This window comes from Zootoca vivipara, chromosome 12 (genome assembly GCF_965207765.1).
Source record: "Zootoca vivipara chromosome 12, rZooViv2.hap1.1, whole genome shotgun sequence".
In the NCBI taxonomy this organism is placed as follows: Eukaryota; Metazoa; Chordata; class Lepidosauria; order Squamata; family Lacertidae; genus Zootoca; species Zootoca vivipara.
In genome coordinates, this window is record NC_142595.1 from 41185140 (window position 1) to 41206942 (window position 21803).

General features: G+C 49.2%; 1 protein-coding gene across 1 annotated transcript in view; it reads right to left on the reverse strand.

The window, feature by feature from the left end:
- Positions 1-948: 948 nt before the first annotated feature.
- LOC118095256 (solute carrier family 12 member 3) overlaps positions 949-21803 on the reverse strand; it is a 34323-nt gene continuing 13468 nt past the window's right edge. The window contains exons 6-27 of the mRNA XM_035136352.3: positions 20632-20771; positions 19507-19617; positions 19107-19218; positions 18326-18456; positions 17731-17815; positions 16678-16841; positions 16437-16544; positions 15188-15311; positions 14205-14306; positions 12927-13082; positions 11786-11885; positions 10930-11041; positions 10673-10801; positions 9011-9117; positions 8145-8227; positions 7769-7822; positions 7206-7310; positions 6288-6399; positions 5442-5528; positions 3526-3661; positions 3151-3218; positions 949-1407 (exon numbers count right to left, since the gene is read on the reverse strand). Of these exons, the coding sequence (XP_034992243.3) occupies positions 1266-1407; positions 3151-3218; positions 3526-3661; positions 5442-5528; positions 6288-6399; positions 7206-7310; positions 7769-7822; positions 8145-8227; positions 9011-9117; positions 10673-10801; positions 10930-11041; positions 11786-11885; positions 12927-13082; positions 14205-14306; positions 15188-15311; positions 16437-16544; positions 16678-16841; positions 17731-17815; positions 18326-18456; positions 19107-19218; positions 19507-19617; positions 20632-20771 (2468 nt within the window). The 3' untranslated portion in view covers positions 949-1265. The remainder of the gene's footprint in view (positions 1408-3150; positions 3219-3525; positions 3662-5441; positions 5529-6287; positions 6400-7205; positions 7311-7768; positions 7823-8144; positions 8228-9010; positions 9118-10672; positions 10802-10929; positions 11042-11785; positions 11886-12926; positions 13083-14204; positions 14307-15187; positions 15312-16436; positions 16545-16677; positions 16842-17730; positions 17816-18325; positions 18457-19106; positions 19219-19506; positions 19618-20631; positions 20772-21803) is intronic.

Below are 21803 nucleotides of genomic sequence, written 5' to 3' on the forward strand. Positions count from 1 at the left end.
AGAGACCACAAGGGCCATCCAGTCTAACCCCCTGCCAAGCAGGAAACACCATCAAAGCATTCTTGACATATGCCCATCAAGCCTCTGCTTAAAGACCTCCAAAGAAAGAGACTCCACCACACTCCTTGGCAGAAAATTCCACTGCCGAACAGCTCTTACTGTCAGGAAGTTTTTCCTAATGTTTTGGTTGGAATATTCTTTCTTGTAGTTTGAATCTATTGCTCCGTGTCTACTTCTCTGGAGCAGCAGAAAACAACCTTTCTCCCTCCTCCATATGACATCCTTTTATATATTTGAACATGGCTATCATATCACCCCTTAACCTTCTCTTCTCCAGGCTAAACATACCCAGCTCCCTAAGCCGTTCCTCATAAGGCATCGTTTGCAGGCCTTTGACAATTTTGGTTGCCCTCCTCTGGACATGTTCCAGCTTGTCAGTATCCTTCTTGAACTGTGGTGCCCAGAACTGGACACAGTACTCCAGGTGAGGTCTGACCAGATGTGTCCTTGGAACACAGAGTGGTGGTGGCCAGGGAAGGTCTGTGGAGAATCTAGAGGGCCAGATAAACATAAGATGAGCCTTGGAGGGACTCATTTGGCCCCAGGGCCTGTGTCCCCCACACTCCAGTGTAGGTAGAGAGGATCAGAATGTCATTGGCATTAGTTTGCCACATCTCAGTTTGCCATTCTCTAAAATGGGAATAATACTCCTTTCTAGAATTCCTCTGCTAAACTCTCCTTTCTCTCCCACTTTGCTACATTCGCAGAACCTTCTCTCCCCCACCTGGGATTTCCACATCAACATCAAGCTTCTAGTCCCTGGTGTTAAAACCTGTTCTGGCACTGCACTCTCCAGTGGCTCCCTTGGTGGTGTGATTTCGGCGGTTTTGCTTGAAAAAGCCAAGAGCAATTCCCAGGGCAGGAGCCCCAGATGTCAATAACCAACAATATTTAAAACGTATTTAATATTTACAGATGCTCCCAGGCTTCGAAGCACGGAACCCCCAGGAAATCAGTACTTAGTCCATCAGGTACAATCCTGGAAAACGGAAACGGGGAAACTTAACGCTTGGTTGCAGAATCCCCTCCGAACACGTCCCTGCTTTTTGGAGATATGGAAAGCAGTCCCTTGGCTTATTTTTTTTCTGGTGGCAGAGCCAAAATATGCCTGTCTCTGGAGTCTGTGTTAGCAGTGAGGCTGCAGTGTCACAACTGAGGCTTCAAATAGTCTCTCGTATGGCACTCCCCTGATACAGCGCTGCCTCCTACTGGCAGTAGAAGGTGAGAGCATCCTCCTGGTTGCCTCGGATGAAGACGACCGGCGGGTGGAGGCCCTTGGAGACCATCTCGAGCCAGGCCATGTAGAGGGCGCTTGGGCAGGCCCCTTTCCGTACCACGGGGAGGCTCCTAGAAAAACAGAGGGAGGGTAGGGAGAATGTTAAGAGCGTTGAACTAGGACACGGGAGACCGGGGTTCAAATCCCCCCCCTGGACCAGTCACTCACTCTCAGCCTCACCCTACCTCACAGGGTTGTTGTGAGGATAAAGTGGGGAGGAAGAGGAGAACTACCTAGGTATGCCTCCTTGGAAGAAAGGTGGAATAAATAAATAAAACGGGAAGGCATGTGAGAGAGGGTGGGCTGTTTGTGGGTAAGAAATCCATTTAAAATGTTTGCTTTAGACCAGGCCCAGGCTTCTTTTGGCCTATGGCAGCCAACGTTCTGCACTGAGGGAAAGAAAGGAGCTACTGCTATAAAAAAACTGACGCTTGTCCCCCTCCTCTGGAACAAATTATTCCAGGGAAGAGCTATAACTTAGTGGTAGATTATCCTCTTTGCATGTAGCAGGTCCCAGGTCCTCTCATATGCAAGTAGGGCTAAGAACGTTTCCTGTTCAAAAAGAGCTGCTGCCGGTCCGTGTGAACTATGCTGAGCTAGATGGACCCAATGTTTAGTATAAAGGCAGTTTTGTGCGCTAGGAACTTGCATTCAGAAAGCCAATACTTTTATTTTTGAACTAGCTCCTGAATTTTTTGCATCCAGTGCCAAATTTTCTTCATGAGCAGAAATGGAATATATGTGGCCCTCACCACCACCACCACAACATGGGGAATGGGACTGTTGTTTCACCCACCTTTCAGAAAAATGGGGACCAGCAGCTGGTAGCCTGGGGTCACCCTGAGAGAGTTTGCCACCAGGCCTACAAGCCTCTAGAGTAGGGTTTCCCAAACTTGGCTCTCCAGCTGTTTTTGGACTACAATTCCCATCATTCCTGACCACTGGTCCTGCTAGCTAGGGATGATGGGAGTTGTAGCCTATATATATATATATATATATATATATATATATATATATATATATGGGGCAGGGAGTACAGACAGCCCCCTTCCATCCTGAGGAGCAGCTCCTCCACCAGCAGCGAAGCCAGCGGGGAGGGGGAAGAGTCGAGTGAGGAAAGAGAAAGGAGGAGACAGGGCTCTGGCAGCATAGGAGAGCCCCTGCTACACATAGGGGAGGAAGAGAGAGAGGAGGAAAAGGGGGAGAAGGAAAACAGGGAAAGGAGGCCCTTCTTCCCTCCTCCGGTTCTGGAATTACGCAGGAGAAGGCGGGGAAGACGATTTGGCGTGCCCAGACTCTTATGCTGGAAGAGAACGCGGGGCGCGCCATTCTCGGGTTCTGGTTCGGACTAGAAAGATGTACCCTGTATAGCTGGATCACTGTATATAGACTGCACTTAATAAAACCTTAAAAGGCAAGAATGTGGAGAGTCGTTACTCTAGAGTAGTCACAACAAACGTCCTGTGACAATATATATATAAAATTTGGCAAACCTTGCCCTAGAGCAGGGATGGGGAACCTGTGGCCTTTCAGGTGTTATTGACTGCAGCTCGCATCAGCCCCAGGCAGCATGACCAATGGTCAGGTATAATGGGAGTTGTAGTCCAACAAAATCTAGAGAGCCACAGGTTCCCCATTCCTATGAAGGCTGTACCTTACGTCTCAACCGCCTGGTGTGGATCTTCTGTCAGAAATCAGAAGGAACCCGATGGGGTGTGTGCAGAAGAATCATGGGACAGGGGCAAATGGGGGCAAAACCACCCCATTCAGGGACCTCAATGTTTGAAGAAGAAGAAAGTAGGGAACTGACTCACATGACAATGAGGGCTGCATTCCTAGAGTGGTCTTGAAGTATCTCGTGCAGACGCATGTGCTGTTCAGACTGAAGACGGCACGTTGGAAAAGGGGGAGGAGAGGCGTGTTAAAAGTGAATTTTGGTCACCCCTTCCCCCTTTCATGCTCCTTTAAACCCCAGTAGACTCTTTCGCCCTATTGGAACCAGAATGGGAAGCTACCGGCGTCCAGAAGACTCCCACCACTTCGGATTACGAAGGACGGCTTTGTTTTGGTTCGCACATTGTTTCAGGAAGCGCGGATTAGGTAGGTTTGACTTTTAATATGAACCGAATTAAGGCACCCCCTCGCCAGGACCCTCAAACACTGAGAGAATCTACACACAAAAAATCCACCTTTTTCTTGTAGACTTGGAGGTCTTCGTCCGTGACCTTCCACGGCGCTCCCTTTTGCATCTCTTCCACGGTTTCCTGGCCTTTCTGGCCTTCATTGAGCCGGAAGGGAGCTATGAGGTCCTCAAATTCTTTGCGACTGCCATGATAGGAAGGTGGGGGGGCGGAGAGGGAAGAGGAACAAGTCAAGACAAGCGGAGCAAAATGGAGAAACGGGAGGAAGGGCCCAAACCACATGAAGGAACTGTATTCTTAAGTGGAAACAACAACCAAGGCCTATGGAACAATTTGGCGGTGGAACCTCGAGGCTTTTTGCACAGACTCCCAAGTGGGGGAAGCAAGGAGGCACCAAACCTGTTGCTTTCAAAATGTATGAATGTACAGAAGTTAGCTTTAAATATATATAGATATACAAATGGTCTAGACATCTGTTTTCCAGTCTGCCTTTGCTTGCTTGAAGTGTTTCGTCAAAGCAGTACTGTCAAGAGGCATGGGAAAGTCAAGGGAGGAATCTGTGAGACTTTTTTTTAAAAAAAAACAAACGGCAAAAAGTCATAAAGACCCTGAAATGTCCCAACCCACTAGGGACAGTAGTAAGAAAAAGATTCTTTCTCACTGCAAAGCTAAGGGCTGCAGATGTGGGCCTTGACTAATTCTCTTGCTCTGCCCTATTTCTCTCCTGGGTGAAAATCCCAAGCTCAAAATGGCAACTTGAGTAACAGCTGTGTATTTCAAAACAGCCTCACACATTTTGTGGAGCGCTCATCGTTCACAAAATACGCAACCTTGCTAGACCACTGGTGAGCAAGAATTGTAACAAGAGGAACTTGCACTAAATGCCGCTCCAGGCAAGCCTCTGTTTTTATTGCACTTTCACAATGATTTGTACTTGTTATGTTGTTGGGGCCGTTACACATGATTCCACTTTCAATACTGTTTGTGCCTGCAGAGGTTTCCACGCAGACATCTTGCTTCATTTCCAATCTGTTCATACCCTGTAATTTCCTGTAGCTTTTTTATACTGCAAATGAACCGGATATAGCCCTATCTGTATGTATTATGTGATGTACTTTCACTTTTGCCTGTTCTCTATCGGAGCTGGATGAGAGAGAGTGTGTCATGTGTCTGTGTAATATAAAATGTAAAGGTAAAGGGACCTCTGACCATTAGGTCCAGCCGTGACCGACTCTGGGGTTGCAGCGCTCATCTCACTTTACTGGCCAAGGGAGCCGGCGTACAGCTTCCAGGTCATGTGGCCAGCATGACAAAGCCGCTTCTGGCGAACCAGAGCAGCACACGGAAACGCTGTTTACCTTCCCGCTGTAGTGGTACCTATTTATCTACTTGCACTTTGACGTGCTTTCGAACTGCTAGGTTGGCAGGAGCTGGGACTGAGCAACAGGAGCTCACCCCTTCACAGGGATTCGATCCGCTAAACTTCTGATCAGCAAGCCCTAGGCTCTGTGGTTTAACCCACAGCACCACCTGCATCCCTGCCACTTGTGTAATATAGTGTAAATAAATAGTAGTTTAGAACTACGATGCCTCTTTCTTTTGTTGTGTCAAGAGAGAAGGCTAGTGTGCATAAATCAAGTTGATTTATGTCGTTGGAGCGCCCTGGAGAAGAAGGGGGTGCCTTTTCCAGAGCTATGCTCGGAGATCCTGTGTGTGTGTGTGTGTGTGTGTGGCTGCTGATAGCCCAGAGCATTCTCCCAACGGTGTGGATGGGTATGAATCCACTGCTATTATTGCATCAGTGACATGTTGCAGAAAAAGCCCCCCCCCCCAAAAAGCTACTAGCTTTGAGGGCTGCTGAGTTAGAACAGGAGTGTCTGTCTGAGGCTGGGGCAGAGGGATTATTTGTGAGACAAAGACCTCAGGGAGCAGAGAACGAGGGGGGACGGACCCAGGGCACTCACCTTGTTTCTTCCGGCCTCCACATTATTTCAGGCAGCACCACGACCTCGGTGAATCCCAGGCGGAATTTGTTCAACAAAAGCTGGATCCTGCAAATCAGGATGAGAAAGACAGAAATTGGGAATGGGGGAAAAGGGGACAAGTATTTCTCTACCAACCTCGAGGAGACCAGAAGGTACGAAGACGTTTCACTGTGGTTGCGATGGTTCCTACCCTTTTACTCTCTCTCACTCTTTCTCTGCAATTTTTATTGTTTCATTGCCCCATTTTTGTCTGTACTTTAAACACAGGAAAGGCAGCATAAATTTAAGCGGCATGTTAAGTGTCTTAAATACAAGAAATGCAGCGTAAATTTAAGTGGCGCGTAAAGTGCCTTAAACAAACCACATAATAAATGTGCACAAGGAGGAATGTCAGCAAGCGCAGCCCTTCTCACTGCTCCTGTGGCATGATGATGTGAAAAGATGGACCTGTCCAAATTCTCTCTTCTGCATGGATTTCCTTCACTTTCTGTGTTTGCCCATGTACGTGTGTGTGTGTTTCTAATTAATTAATTAATATACGTCAAAAACCTGATTGTCTAAAAAGAGAAGAAAGCCAATGGATAAAAGCTTGGAATTAAGGAGAACACAGGCAAAAAGCAGAACAATGACTAATGGCCCACGCCCTTGTAGTGTCCGAGACAATATGGCACCCAAGGGCAACCTTTCTTCCAATGGACCTTGCCTGAGGTTCTGGAGCAGGCCCCGTTAAACTTCTGAGAAGCTCACCAGCTCCTCCTCCTTTACAGCACAAGCATTTTTATTTGGTTTTTTAAAATATTCCAGCCCCCAATCCCAGCCTCTTACTCTTCTCTGTGCTCTTCAGCATTCGCGATCTGCCCATTGATGAAGACCCGGACTTTACAATGATTCCAACGCTTCCGGCGGGTGAGGAGGTAGGGAATGAGGAGGGTGAGCCCTGTGGAAGCAGGAGGCGGAAAGTCATAAGGATGTAAGTGAAGCCCCAGGGAATCAGGCCAAAGGCCCATCTGGTCCAAAACCCTCTTCTCCCAGCGGCCAACCAGATGGAAGTCCGCTAGTAGAGCCCAACTTGCAAGGGCAGTGCTCTCCACCCTGTTGAGTCTCGGACCACGCAACGCTCCCTTTCTGCTCACAGCCCCTCCACCCACAAAGATGGATTCCGAATTTAGGAAGAGAAGCAACAGCCGTGTGTCCCCTGTAGCTTTTTCTTGTTGCTCAAATCCCTGCCCACAGAAGGAAATGGGGTGCAAGGCCTCCGCTCCTCTAGAAAGGGAGCACATTGTACCGTTTGGGCTTTCCTTGGGAGACGGTCAGTGAGGGGGGAATTACATTGCTAGGAAGGTTGGGGTGGGCTCAGATGTACAGCACATTATTAATTAAACCAGGCATCCCCAAACTGCGACCCTCCAGATGTTTTGGCCTACAACTCCCATGATCCCTAGCTAACAGGACCAGTGGTCAGGGATGATGGGAATTGTAGTCCAAAACATCTGGAGGGCCGAAGTTTGGGGATGCCTGAATTAAACAATTGTTCTAGGACCTTTTAAACTATGCGGGGAGGCTGTTGCTTTGGTTGTCAGTATGCTATGTGTTTTTGTGTTTTTAATATTGTAAACCACCCTGTGATCTTTGGAAGAAGGGTGGTATCGAAATGATGATGATGATGATGATGATGATGATGATGATGATAATAATAATAATAATAATAAGTGCAAACTTAAACTGGGAAGGAACCATACGTACCGCCATCATCGAAGAGCCAATAGATGTCAATGTTTTTCTTCTTCTGGTTGCCCTGGAAATAGGTTTCCAGGTGTGTGTCAGCACCGACTACTTTGTAGCTGTCACCTGCAGAGAAGAGTAAATGAATGGGGGCAGCCTTTGCAGCGATTCCCCTCTAGCACTCCCACATTATTAGTTAATTAACTAATCTAAGGCTTGGTGCCAAAATTGGCTTCTTAGTGGTTTCCTAGCGTAAAGGTCAATTGCACAATAGTTAACATATGAACATCCATAATTAAGATATCCACAATTCAAATAGGCGCTGCGTGATTAAAACACACAGTAAAAAAACCAAAAACCCACTAAAGCATAAAAATATCAGAAACCTAAATTAAAATTTACAATTAAAGAGTATGTTTTAAGCTTCTAGTCCTCATTTTTGAAGCTCCTTAGTTTTGGGCCTGGAACACTTTCATTCAGCATCCCAGCCAGTGAGGGCTTTGTCTACTCAGATTCCTTTAGCTCATTCTACTAAACCACATTCTTTCTTTTTACAGCAGCCTCACTCAAGGCGTCCAACTTACACTTCTGCTTCTCTTTGCCCAGCGCTCCTTCTGAGTCTTCAAAGCCCATGTTCACTGTTGGGGAGAGAGATGAAGAGAGGATTAGTCGGGGGCTGTGTTTTGTTTTTTTCTAAGAAGCAAACAACACCAGAACGAATGATGCAAATTAAGATATTTCATCCACTCTTTCTCTCTTTAAGCATAGCATTTACTGTTTTGCCAAATCTATTTTGCTTCTGCTAGCCTTGGAGAAGAACGAAGAAACCACAAACGCCGTTGAGCGTTTTACCACCAAGCACAGCTCCCTCTTTCAAGCACCCTCTTCTTCCAGAACTAAGCGGAGGCTTTACAGCTTCCAGCATTTTCAGGCCCCGCCCCTTTTCCTGGACACACCCACCTTGCGCTTTCACCTTCCGCGACACATCCAGCCCATCGCGCATCCGGACCAGGCACACTCCAGCGCCGAAATCGAAAGTGTCGCTGCAACCGGGGAAAGGGGGGGTGGGAGAGAGAGAGAGTCGTGGAGATCAACATGCAGCATCCGTCCAGACAGAACCTGGAATCCCCAACAGCATGTGGCTGTCAGTGTGGTCTTTCCCTACGTAATGAGGTTATCTCGTGAAGAGAGCACCTCTGAACATGTGCAAAGTTGTATTCCGCCTGGTTAGTCCTTTCGAGAAAGCAGGGCCTCTGTGCCAAGGAAAAGTGTTGCCAGACATTTTGTATGCACTTGAATGTTGTATGCACTTGAATTTTGCACTTGAATTTTGTATGCACCTGACTAAGACTCTTTGCTGCTGCTGGAATTGGCTGAAACCAGGAGTGCAGAAGCCTTTTCATCCTGAGGACCGCACTGCCTTGTGGGCAACCTTCCAGGGGCCAGATATGAGTGGTGGGGCAAGGGCCAGAGGCAAAAGCAGGTGCCTCCATTCCAGCCACTCAATAGCCAGAGGTTTCGACACACTCCCTCCAGGCATGCCAAGGTGACCTTTCCCCATTGGCCATGCTGGCTGGGTGCGGGGACTAACTGATGGACTGAGTCCCAAAACAACTAGAAGGCTAGAGTAGCCCCAACCCTGCTATAAAAGGGAGGAAACATTATCTTGCAGAGGTCTTGCCATCTGGAATGTATGGGCCATACAGCACACTGGCTTTGCAAACTCACATTCCTCTAAGCACCGGGTACGTCTTGTTGAAACCTGTTTGAGCCCAGTCTTCTAAACCCTCCGCCGCTTCCGCTTCCCACCGCCTCTTTGCCCTTACTGTATTATGCCCACGTAATTCTCCAGGTTCTGCGGACTGTCGGTCTGCCAATTCTGCTTGTAGCCCAGGACCATGGTGTTGGGTCTGAGTCGCCCGAGACCTGAGACCTAGAGAGAGAGAAGCACAGGGGCTGCCATTAACTTGTAGCCATAGAAAGGACAGAAATCCAGCAGGGCTCATGTCCTTATGCCTGGCAACTGCCCCTTCTTCCTCCTCGAGATCCTTTTCAGAGGGCATCATGGGCTGATCTCCGAGGTGAGCCAAGAACCAGGAGTGAGGCCAATATTCAGAAGCAGAGAGAAGGCGAAGACAAAGGGAAAACCCTAGGACCAGGGTTGAGAGAGCAGGCAGAATTCGGGACCAGAGGCCAAGCCAGATGGCTCAACAGGTCTCAGGAAGAACTTGTTTCTTGAGGAAGACATAACTGGAGCAGGAAATCTTCTTATGGTCCAGGAGGACCCTGGGACTAGTCTTGGTGGGCAAGGCCAGTCCAGAGGTAAAGGTAAAGGGACTCCTGACCATTAGGTCCAGCCGTGACCGACTCTGGGGTTGCGGCGCTCATCTCGCTTTACTGGCTGTACATGTGGCGTACCAGAGCAGCGCACGGAAACACCATTTACCTTCCTGCCGGAGCGGTACCTATTTATCTACTTGCACTTTGAGGTGCTTTCGAACTGCTAGGTTGGCAGGAGCTGGGACCGAGGAACAGGAGCTCACCCCATCACAAGGATTCGAACCGCCAACCTTTTGATCAGCAAGCCCTAGGCCCTGTGGTTTAACCCACAGCGCCACCTGCGTCCCTAGACGCAGAAAACCTTCTTATGGTCCAGGAGGAACCAGGGACCAGTCTTGGTGGGCAAGGCCGGTCCAGGGGTCTGCAGACACTAAATTGCCGGGAGCAGATGTTGCAACATGCAGCTGTGTGGCTCACCACACAGGGGAAGCCTCACACAGGTCTTAAGGTTCCTTGTTTGATTCACAGATTGGACCTGGGGCTTTTGCTCCATTCTCACCCATCTTAGATGAGGGGCAGGACTTGGAAGGACAGGAAGGTGATCTCCCTGGCCCTTCTTGCTGCATGAGGGATCACCCTAGCATCCACATGCGTACAGGGGAATTAAGAGCTCCTCTCTCAAACTACGCACATCAATGTCCTCCATCCCCTCATGCTTTTTGGAATCTCCGGACAGTTCGTGCCATACACTTTAAGCACATCTGATGCACATTTTAAGCAAACGGCTCCCCCCCCCCAAGAATCTGTCATTTCCCCCTCCCAGAACTACAATTCCCAGCACCTTTAACAGTGGTACCCCTGGTTACGAACTTAATTCGTTCCGGAGGTCCGTTCTTAACCTGAAGCCGTTCTTAACCTGAGGTACCACTTTAGCTAATGGGGCTTCTTGCTGCCGCCAGCGCGTGATTTCTGTTCTCATCCTGGGGCAAAGTTCTTAACCTGAGGTACTGCTTCCAGGTTAGCGGAGTCTGTAACCGAAAGTGTTTGTAACCCGAGGTACCACTGTACTGCAGTTCCCAGGATTCTCTGGAGGAAGTCTTGTACTTTGGATGCGCTGTAAATCTATGGTGTGGACCTGCCCTCTGCCTTTGTTGCCCCACTCCCAACGTTAAAATGACCCCTCTAGGTCAAGACACACCCACACCCACCTGCATGAGGCTCCTGGCTCCAGCTCTCAGGTCCCCTGTTGTGATGAAGTTGTAAAAAGAGCGGATATTGCGTGTGCTGAGCCACTGGAGTTGCTCGTTGTAGTTTTCGACGCATGAGGAGTCTTCCAGCTGACCGTGCAATAAAAAGATTGACAGTCTGTTAAAAATGGCAGCATCCCAGCTCGTCAGATTTCCCCGGCCTCTTTCCTTTCCATCAACCCCCACAAGGCCCTCTTACTTAAGGCAAGTCAACTCACCTCAGCCACGTTCCCACATATCATGAGGCTCACTTTCTTGGTGAAGGCGTTGACAAAGTCCACCAGGGCTGGGCGGAAGCTGGGTGGGCCTGAGAGGACCAGGCACTGAGGCCTAGGAAGGTGAAAGAGCTGTAACTAGGGACCACTTAGTTGGTTACTGGGATTTGTAGTTCTGTGAGGGGGGGGTGCCTCCTAACAACTCTGAGTAACCTTAACAAACTACAGTTCCCAGGATTTTATTTTATTATTGAATGTATATACCACCCTATACCTGGGGGTCTCAGGGCGGTTCACAGAATAAAATCAAGATATACAAAACCACAAAATACATAATAAAAACAAAAACAACAACCCAATAGCCCTCAACACCCCCCCCCATTTTTTTAAAAGGGCATAGAATGTAAATCAGATCAACCCAAGGCCTGGTTTAAAGGTGTATAATGGTTTTTGCCTGGTGCCTAAAGGTGTATAATGAAAGTGCCAGGCGAACTTTCCTGGGGAGAGCATTCCACAGACGGGGAGCCACTGCAGAGAAGGCCCGTTGCCGTGTTGCCACCCTCCTGACCTCTTGAGGAGGAGGCTACTCTGGGGGAAGCCATGGCTGTTTAAAATTGTATAAGCGTGCTTTAAATGGATGGCGTGGGTGTGACCATTTTTAACTCTGAGTTTACGCTGAAGGCTCTAATCCTAAAATGCAAGCTCCATTGAGTTACTTCCGCGTAAACACGATGCACGGGATTGTGCTGTGCCTCCCCAGTCTTTGACCCACCCCACCCCAGAAAGGGGAACAGCACCAAGGAAATCTGGCTCACGGGCCTTCTGTTCTTCACTTGATAAACTAAAGTAGCTCCCTCACCGAAAATTCTTGACGTGATCCTCTACGTCGTTCAGGTTCACAGCATTTGACAGGGCCATATTGTAGGTGCCAGCCTGCACTGAGGAACCCCAGTTTACTTCTGTGGGCAAGGGAGAGAAATGAAGAAGAGCTTTAGTCCATATTTACCTTCTGTGGTGGATTCAGATACTGGAAGGACCTAGAGCAGGCATAGGCAACTTTGTCTCTCCAGATGTTTTGGAACTACAACTCCCATAATCCCTGACCACTGGCCCTGTTAGCTAGGGATCATGGGAATTGTAGTTCAAAAACATCTGGAGTGCCAAGGTTGCCTATTCCTGTCCTAGAGGGATATCCCCCATTGAAGAATCTGCTTCAGGACACAGGGAGATGATCTTGCCTGGCGTAAGGCTATTTGCCCTCCTTGCCCAGGCTTCCCAACCCTCCAGAAGTTTCAGACTACAATTCCCATCAGCCCTCGGCAGCACACTACTTGAAAGGAGCTGCATGTTGGTGCTATTCAAGCCCTGGCCATCAGCGGATTGGGGCCCAGCTGCATCAAAGCCAAAGGATCCTGGGAAGTGTAGTTTGTCAAGGGTGCTGAGAGTTGTTAGGAAACCCCCATCTTTCTCTCACAGAACTACAGAACTACAGTTCCCAGGGAAGAGGGATTGATTGTTAAATTTAATTTCATTGTACACAGGTTGTACATTGACAATAAAGGTATTATTATTAAACTACTCTGGGAATGGTAGCTCTGAGAGAGCTCCCTTACCAACTCTTAGCACCCTTAAGAAACTATTCCGGGGCGGGGGGGGGGAGTCATGACAGTTTAATGTGGTATGATACTTTGGGATTCTGTGAATTGGATTAAGAAATAAAATCTCCTCCAGCTGAGAAGGTTCCAGTGGCTGGCACTGGCGAGGCATACGCTGCCTTAAGCAGGGGAGGCATAGCACCCGCAGCGTGGTAGAGTCCGAAACAGAACTCCTCACAATGATGAAGAATTCGTAAATAAGCCTTGACCAGGACTCCTTGACATTTGGCCCTGGAGCTCACAGCTCTTTCTATAAACTAAGCTGGGAAGAAGGTGTGGAGATCTGGGGCGTTCTACCCCCACCCCACCCTTTGCTTCTCAGGTCCAACGCCAGGCTCCCCTCACCTGGTTTCTTGTAGGTGGTGTAGGCCAAGCTCACGACAATGATCCCGATGACAATGAGGGCCGACCACCAATTCAGCAGGAACATGATGACCACGGAGATGATGGCACCAAACAGGGCTGTCCATTTGCTGAAGTAGCGGAAAGAAGGTCTCCAGCCTGGAGGATGGTGATGATGGGGGAACACAGGTGAGATCAAAAGGTATTGCACCCAGAGAGGGAGCCCAGATGTCACGCTGGTTTATCCTATCATTGACCTAGCACAACTCTACAAACACATGCACGTGGCCCCTCAAAAGTATTTGAGGCTACCGATTACCCTCCAAATGTCTGCTGGTTGGACATGCGGGTCCAGAATTTTGTGCAGAACTCAGAAGACACTCAAATTTCCACTCAGCCATGAAGTTCACTGGGTTAAATTTGCCCCCCCTCTCTCTCCCTAACCTACCTTACAGGGGTTGCTGTTGTGAGGATAAAATGGAGAAGACAGAAGAGAATATGGAGAGGAGATCTTTGCTAATGGTTACATTACTCTGGGAAAAGTGGACAGGGACTAAATATCACTGCAAGAACCAGGGAACCAGGCAGAGGGCCTTCTCGGTAGCGGCGCCCGCCCTGTGGAACGCCCTCCCACCAGATGTCGAGGAAATAAACAACTATCTGACTTTTAGAAGACATCTGAAGGCAGCCCTGTTTAGGGAAATTTTTGATATTTGATGTTTTATTGTGTTTTTCATATTCTGTTGGAACCCGCAAAATGGCTGGGGAGGCCCGGCCAGATGCGCAGGGTATAAGTACTGTAATAAAATTATTATTATTAAGGCTAAAAACACACATACCTTACACACTTTTACACACACACACACACACACACGCCACTCCTCTCACCCTTGCATACACAAACCTCTTTTCCTACTTCCTTCCCTCACTCTGAGGAAGGGGGAGCACAGGGAGGAAATGCAGCAAGCTGTTTAAGCAGGAATATTCAGGTGGCAAAGGGGAAGGGGAGGAAGTGTAGCCAAAAGGAGAGTGCCTTGGCCCAAATCAGGACCTTCCTCTGCCCCTTTTACTTCTCATTCCAGCCTTCCTGGCAGTGGCTCATCTGGCAAAAGCTCGCTGTGAGCGCAATGCAGACCAACCCGTTCCTGCCTGGCACAAGTTGTCCAGCCTGTTCGTTCATTCATCTTTCCCAGCAGGACATGTTTGCCCTTTCCCACCTCATACCCCCCCTTACACCATTTCTACCTCCCACATGGCCCACCTGCCCACCACCCACCTTACCTGGGGAGTTGGTGATGGTGGCATGGAAGCAGCTAAAGTTGATAAGGGCATAAGAGCACAAGAAGAAATTGGAGATGACAGGGGCGATGGTGTTCAGATCCGCTGCAGAGGCAAAGAAAGGAAAGGTAAACAAGGAGGCACTGTATTCTGGCACAGAACAGGGGATGGGGTGGGATGGCGGTGCTCTTGTATGCTCTACTCAAGCAGCTAGCCCTCAACGCTGCTAATTTCACAGAATCATAGCATTGTGAGAGACCCTGAGGATCATCTAGTCCAACCCCCTGCAATGCAGGAATCTCAGCTAAAGCATCCATGACAGATGGCCACCCAACCTCTGCTTAAAAACCCCCCAAGGAAGGAGAGTCCACAACCTCCCGAGGGAGACCATTCATGCCTGTGCTATTTGTTTGTTTATTATTATTTTATTTATTACACCTATTTATTCCTCAACCCCAAACACACAAAAAGTCGCAAAGTGACCAACAAAAGCAGTGAGGCCCCCATCAGGAAAAAAAAATCAAGTATATAAGAAAAACAATGGAACAAAATCCCTAAAATTATAAAAAGGATTGTTGTACCCCCCACCCTACTAAAATGAACACCATGAGACATGCCAGAAAGCATGCAACAGTTGGGTACTATGCAACTAAGTTTTAGTTAGTGCAGACCTATTGAAATGAAGACATGTGGCTGAGTGAGGTCCATTAATTTCAAGAGGTCCACTCTGCATAAAACTCAACATAGTTGAATACCACCCTATGATCTCAACGAATGACCCAAAGCCTGGGAAAATTGGAATGCCTTGGCCTGACCCCCAAATGCAAGTGTGGTGTCCTGGTTAGAATATTGGACAATGACTTGGGAGACCAGGCTTAGAATCTCCACTCCACTCTCAAGCTCACTGTGTCAATGGCAAAATAATAGCTTTCGGGGTTGTAAATTGTGGGTCTGATAAATAAGGGAGGGAAGGTGGTCTCGCTTACCAATGAGGATGAAGGCAACAGCTATGAGGAAGGTCAGGGCGTAGGCCCTCAGCGGCTCATTGTTCTTTCCATATCCCTTTGCGAAGAAGCCAATGAGGGGGTAGAGATTGTCCTGGCAAAGGCACTGGGGGGGGGAGGAGAGGAGCACAAGTGAGAAAGGAGGGAGATGTCCGATGGGAGAGATCTTCACAGTTATTTCAAACTCCCGCCAGCAGTGGGTAGTGCCCATTGAGACCGGAAGAATCATGCTATCATAGAACTGTAAAACTGGAAGGGTACTCTGAGGGCCATCTAGACCAACCCCCTGCAATGCAGGATGGAAGGCAGCGAAGCCTATTGAGATTAAGCATGGACCTCCACGGCTTCCCTTTCAGCATCTGCTAAAAACATTCTTGTTGAGACAAGCCTCCCCAGACCCTTAGAAAGTTGAGATAACTTTGATCCAAAATAAAAAAATTCCTTCAGTAGCACCTTAAAGACCAACTAAGTTTATATTTTGGTATGAGCTTTCGTGTGCATGCACACTTCTTCAGATACACTAGAAACAGAAGTGTCAGACCCTATATATATACAGAGGGTGGTGGGGGTGGGTGGGAATGGGAGATGGGCTGATGGGAGTGGTAAACCTGTAGATGGGTGTTAATGGCTGCTGATGGCTGCAATTAGTCCTGGGCTGAGGTGCTAAAGAAAGCTTGATCATGCATAATGAGATAAGAATCCGATATCTCTATTCATCCCAGGTGCTTCCATGGTTTCTTTACAATCAAGCAGTATATAAATTTCACAGAACAAAGAAACCATAGGTTTTCCTACAGCTGATAACAGGCAGGGTCAATTACAGCCAAACTCGCCCCCCCCCCATTTAAGTAGAGTTTAGGTTCCGAGGCAGTACAAGCGCTGGCGAAACTCACCGAGAAAGCCTGCAAACAGCCTGTTTGTGCCCCTGCCCCTTTCGGTGAGGTTTGCAGGTCACTTCCAGGTTCAGCGCAATGTGCGTGGGTGCAGTTGCTTGGGTATTGAAAAGCATGTAAATGCGGGGGTTGCCTGTAATTTGAGTTCTGTGGGGTTTAGAAGGAACTTGACAGCCAGGGTCACCCCTGGGGTAGTCATAAGCAAAAATGACGGACAGGGCAGGTGTGGGCAGACAGGTTGACAGGGCGGTGCCTTCTTAACATCTTGAACTCCAAGTAGAGCTTGGGGATAACACACACACAAACACACACACAAACCCCGCTTTCCCCCAAATTACCTGGAAGACCTTGGGGGCAGAGACGAGGCAAGCCAATGCTGAGGAGAGGGTGGCGGCAAAGATCCCAGCTGTGATGAGGGGGCTGAACCCAGACACCAAGCTCATGGTCTAAGAGACAAGCAAGGCGACAAAACCGTGTTATGGGAGGGGGAGGAGAACCCCAGTAAACCCAAGGTGCAGCTACAAGGCCTCAATCCTGCCCCACAGAGGGAGGGGAGGCAGGAACACCGGCTTCCCCTACCTGGTAGTCATTGGCCAAGCCGTATTCGCAGGTCCCAGCCACGGTGCACTCGGTGAAATTCCACCCGAATTCGCAGCCCCGGCCGACGCAGTCCCCGCTGGTGAAGTTGGCGGACGCCAGGGTGTCGTTCAAGCTGCCAGAGGCGTCACGGACCATGCAGGTGCCTGGCAAGAGGAAAGGCCGCCATTTTTTATTTATTTTAAGCTGAAGGGCTTGTGGCCATGAGAGCCCCATTGGCTGGGCAAGGGAGGGGCAAAGCAAGGAGGTCGAGCAGCTGCTATGGGGCAGTTGGCAGGGAGCAGGCCGAGCTGTGCGGCGTGCCGCCAGCCCCCTATGCGATCCAGCTGGCTTCAGGTGCCGTGGGAGACACAATTACTCTGCCTGTGTCAGATTCAGCTGCACCTCTGGTACATGGAATGGAGGAAGGGAGGCACCAGGTAAAAACATTCCACCCCAGACTATGGCTCCATGCACATGATGCGTATAAAACATGTTCCCTCCACCCCAAGGAATTCTGGGAACTGTAGTTTGTTAAGGGCGCTGGGTCTGTGAAGGGTAAACAATAGTTCCCAGGATTGTGTGTGTGTGGTGTATGCAGTGCTATTCTTCTAGAAAAAAGAGGTGCCGGAACTCACCATGAACACCTCCTTTGTTCTCTTATTATGGCAATGGTGCTCACCTGAGAGGTGCCAGAACTGAGTTCTGACAAGTTCCGGCTGAAAAAAAGCCCCGGGTGTATGTAGTCTTGGATAATTACATTGCTGTGAAAGGTGCCACCCAAGATTCCTGTGGCAGTGAGTTACCAAAGCACCCTGCTCCTTCCCTGAGGGCAGGGAAGAGGTTTGTTTTGTATATATTCCGAATGAATGATGTGTGTTTTCGTAGGAACGAGTCAGCATTGTAAGGCGTTCACGTTTTAAAATAAGTCGCTGGGAGACCGAGCAGAAAACATGGTCTAAATCAATGGTTGTCGTCCCGCTAGGCTTCTCAGGGTCAGCAGAAGTGTCTTGGCCCAACCCTGGCATGCGCCATTCTTGTAGGTAAGCTCTTTACCTATGGTGGCAGAGATAGCCAGGTACGTCAAGGTTGTCAGGAAGATGGCCATGAGCGTCCCCTGGGGGATGGCCACTGCCGGGTCCTGCCGAGGAAACAGCACAATGAGTGATAATTGCAGGGTTCAGAGCGCGACTGGCCAAGGGTGTTTCCACCTCACTGCTCTTCGGAGGCAGAGGTGAGGCAGCCAAGGCCTTCTTCACCTGGTTGCCCTTTGGTCCCTCCCCTCCCACAACTGTTCACACCAGCAGCCATTCCACCAGGTGAGAGGGCTGGGAACCACTAGGTGTTTGACAACACATCCCTTCGCCCCCTTCAGCTGCTGCAACTCCAGCTAGCAGCTTCCGAGGGAAAGGCAGAGCCAGCAAAAATTCGTGCACCAGATTCAAACAATTCCTGGGGCCCAGCAGACCTGATGGGGGGCCCACGGTTATGCATAGCAACCACATCACAGGGTTGTTGTGACGATGGAATGGGGAGAGGGAGAACCACCAACGTCACCCCCTTGAGCTGCCCGGATGAGAGGTGGGATATAAATGCAATTCATTATTGACTAAATTAAACAAAAGCAAAACACAGACCCAGAGCAATTTACCTTGAGGTCTCCCGAGATATTGGCACCAGCCAGGATCCCCGTAGCCGAAGGAAAGAAGATAGAGAACATGCCGAAAAAGCTGCCAGTTTCGCCTCGCCATTCAGGGCCAATATTGTCCAAGAAGTTACTGGCTTTGGAAAAGGAGGAGAGAAAAGGAAAGGTGATTTACGCAAACGCAATGGGGGGGGGGGAAGCAGAATGTTCTAGCTTTTTAAAGAGATAATCAAGTCAAACTAAATTTCTGAATCGGTGGTGGTGGTGATGATGATAATGATAATAATAATAATAATAATAATAATAATTTATTATTTATACCCCACCCATCTGGCTGGGTTTCCCCAGCCAGTCTGGGCGGCTTCCAACAAACAATTAAAAATACATTAAAACATCAATCATTAAAAACTTCCCTAAACAGGGCTGCCCTCAGATATCTTTTAACCACCAGATAGTTGTTTATTTCTTTGACATCTGATGGGAGGGCATTCCACAGGGCATGCGCCACTACCGAGAGGAATGTTTAGCCTTGGTGAAGAACATTTAGCCTAGCGGGCTTCTCCATTTGACCTGCAAGGCTGTTCTGGCCAAGCCAAGGCAGACACATCTGATGCCAGGTGTAGGGGAATCAGATAAAGATACAGCTGGGCTGAAAGCAAGGGGAAGTCTGCTGATCCCCTGTTTTAGGTAGGCTGGGGTTGCTTTGTGCCAGCAGGGCAAATCTTACAGGGTGAATGGTTCTGGGAGGAAGCTGGTGACAACAGATTGTGGAGGACGTGGCCCTTACTTCGATAGCTGAAGTACCCCTTCGCCATCTTCTCTGGAGTGGCTGGGATGAAGGTGCCCACAAAATAATTGATGAAGGAGATCATGATGACGAAGAAGAAGACAACTTGAGCCTGGAAAGAGAGGGATTATTAAAAGAAGCCATGCTTACTAGCAAACTTTTTCTTCACCCAGCTGGAAGCCAGTCCTATCTGGTCCTGCTTCTCAGGGTCTCTTCTTGACTGACACCCTCTCTTCTCCTCTCCACGGGACAAGGATTTTGCTTCTGCTCTTTCTAAAATGAAAGCTGATGCGCACGCCCAACCACCACAGCCCCAGGACTCCTGGCTTCCTGAAACTCTGTGCTCTGTTTTAACTGCACCCCGTTACCCCAATCCAAACATGGTTTCCTTCCCACTTACCTTGGCCTCCCATTCCATGCCAGCCAGGGCGATGCCCAGGAGAACAGTGATGGTGATCACACCCACGATGCGGATGTCATTTGTCGGGTCGGTCATCACCGCATCGAACTCCTGCCGGAGGAGAGTGAAGGTGAGATAGGCCTCAAAGGCAGGTCTGACCCGCTCCCCTGGGATTGCCTTCTCCTCTTTAGGTCCTTGGGTTCATGCCCATCGCTCAGAGCACAGGAGAACAGAGCTACCAGCTGAGTGGTGCCCTCTGCCCTTGTGGAACCCAGGGGAACATAAACGTCGCTCCCAGGTAGCCACACCACCAGGCACTGATCAGGTGGGAGTTTCCTCACCCAGAACTACAATGACTGGCAGAAGTTCTCCAAGGGTTCAGGCAAGGGGCATTTCCTATCCCACCTCAGAACTGAAGCTGGGACCTTCTGCATGTGGTGCAAATGCTCCGCCACCGAGCTGTAGCCCTGCCTCCTCCCCAAGGCTCCTCTTCCCAGCACATGCATCTCCACTAGAATATTCTAACGAGCATGTGCAAATTGGGGGAGGAGACTGCTGCCATGTGACGTTAATTTTTCCCCCCATTTTTGCCCCAGATCAGCACCCAGGAAATAAACACCTATCTGAGTTTTAGAATACACCTGAAGGCAGCCCTGTACAGGGAGGTATTTTTTAATGTTTGAAGGTTTTCGTGTTTTGATATTTTGTTGGAAGCCACCCAGAGTGCTGGGGCAATCCAGTCAGATGGGTGGCATATAAATTAAAAATAAATATTGTTTTTACTTTGTTGTTGTTGTTGTCTAAGAAGGGCCTATACCAGGCATCCCCAAATTTCGGCCCTCCAGATGTTTTGGACTACAATTCCCATCTTCCCTGATCACTGGTCCTCTTAGCTAGGGATCATGGGAGCTATAGGCCAAAGAGGACCGCAGTTTGGGGATGCCTGGCCTATACAGTGTTGCCAATTTGGCCAGAAAAAACGCACCACAGCTAACACTAGCCTAGAATAGCCTAGAGCTCAAAAGGGCCACCCGGCTATTTCTGCTGATCAAACTGTTGCTAAAGAAATGGACGTGGGGGCCAATACATGGGGCAAGATGGCATGGGAGTGCGTGCCACACGTACCACAAGGAGGTCCTTGACAGTTTCGGCGAAGCCCACCACATGCATACCCACAGCGACGGCGTTGGCAAAGGAGAAGAGAAGGCCGATGGAGCCGCCCAGCTCTGGGCCCAAGCTTCGGGAGATGAGAAAGTAGGTACCACCTGCGCCAGGAGACAATTCAGATGTTATTTACTCCTCAGGGCTGGCTCTGAAGATGTGCAGGTAGTGTCAAGCAGCTGATTGGTGCTGGGAACACACCTTCGAAGCGGCCGGCTATAACCACCAACCAGCCGATTGGCCGCTACATGGAGTCCCTTAGAAGCCCATTTAGAGCAGTTTCCCAAACTTGAGTCTCCGGCTGCTTTTGGACTACAACTCCCATCATCCCTAGTTAGCAGGACCAGGCAGGGGTCAGGGATGATGGGAGTTGTAGTCCAAAAACATCTGGAGGGCCGAAGTTTGGGGATGCCTGATTTAGAGGAAGCGATTTGGATTCAAGCCAGTTTCTCCGAAGGAAGCATTTCCCCCAGCAAAGTTGTGTAGCTTAGTGTGGGCCCCATATTTTGAGAGACCCTAGGGGAAGATACCCACACTGGGGCTCCTTTCCTGGGTGGACCCCCCCCCCCCACTGTCAACACAGCACTAATTTTCTTGCCTCCAACCCTAGGTTCAAGGTGCATCTCTTCCTGGAAGGAAGGAGAAATGCCAGTGTGGTGTAGTGATTAAGAGCGGTGGACTCGTAATCTGGTGAACCGGGTTCGAGTCTCTGCTTCTCCACATGCAGCTGCTGGGTGACCTTGGGCTAGTCACACTTCTTTGAAGTCTCTCAGCCCCACCCACCTCACAGGGGGAAGAAGGGGAAGGAGAATGTTAGCTGCTTTGAGACTCCTTAGGGTAGTGATAAAGCGGGATATCAAATCCAAACTCTTCTTCTCTTCATTTGGAAGCTGCTGAGCCTTCTCCTCACTCTTGGAAGAGTTCAGACATTCGGAGAGGTCAGGGGAACAGGCAGCAAGGCCAGCAGTGGGCCCCACAGTGAGGCAGGTGTCTGCAAACGCTGACTCCTGACTCCAGCCTTGTTGCAGCTCTCTGTGGCAACACCACAGCAACCCAGTTTCAGCATGTTCAAATATTGTTTCCACACACTTACCAATCATAGCTGTCAAGTTTTCCATTTTCTCGCGAGGAAGCAT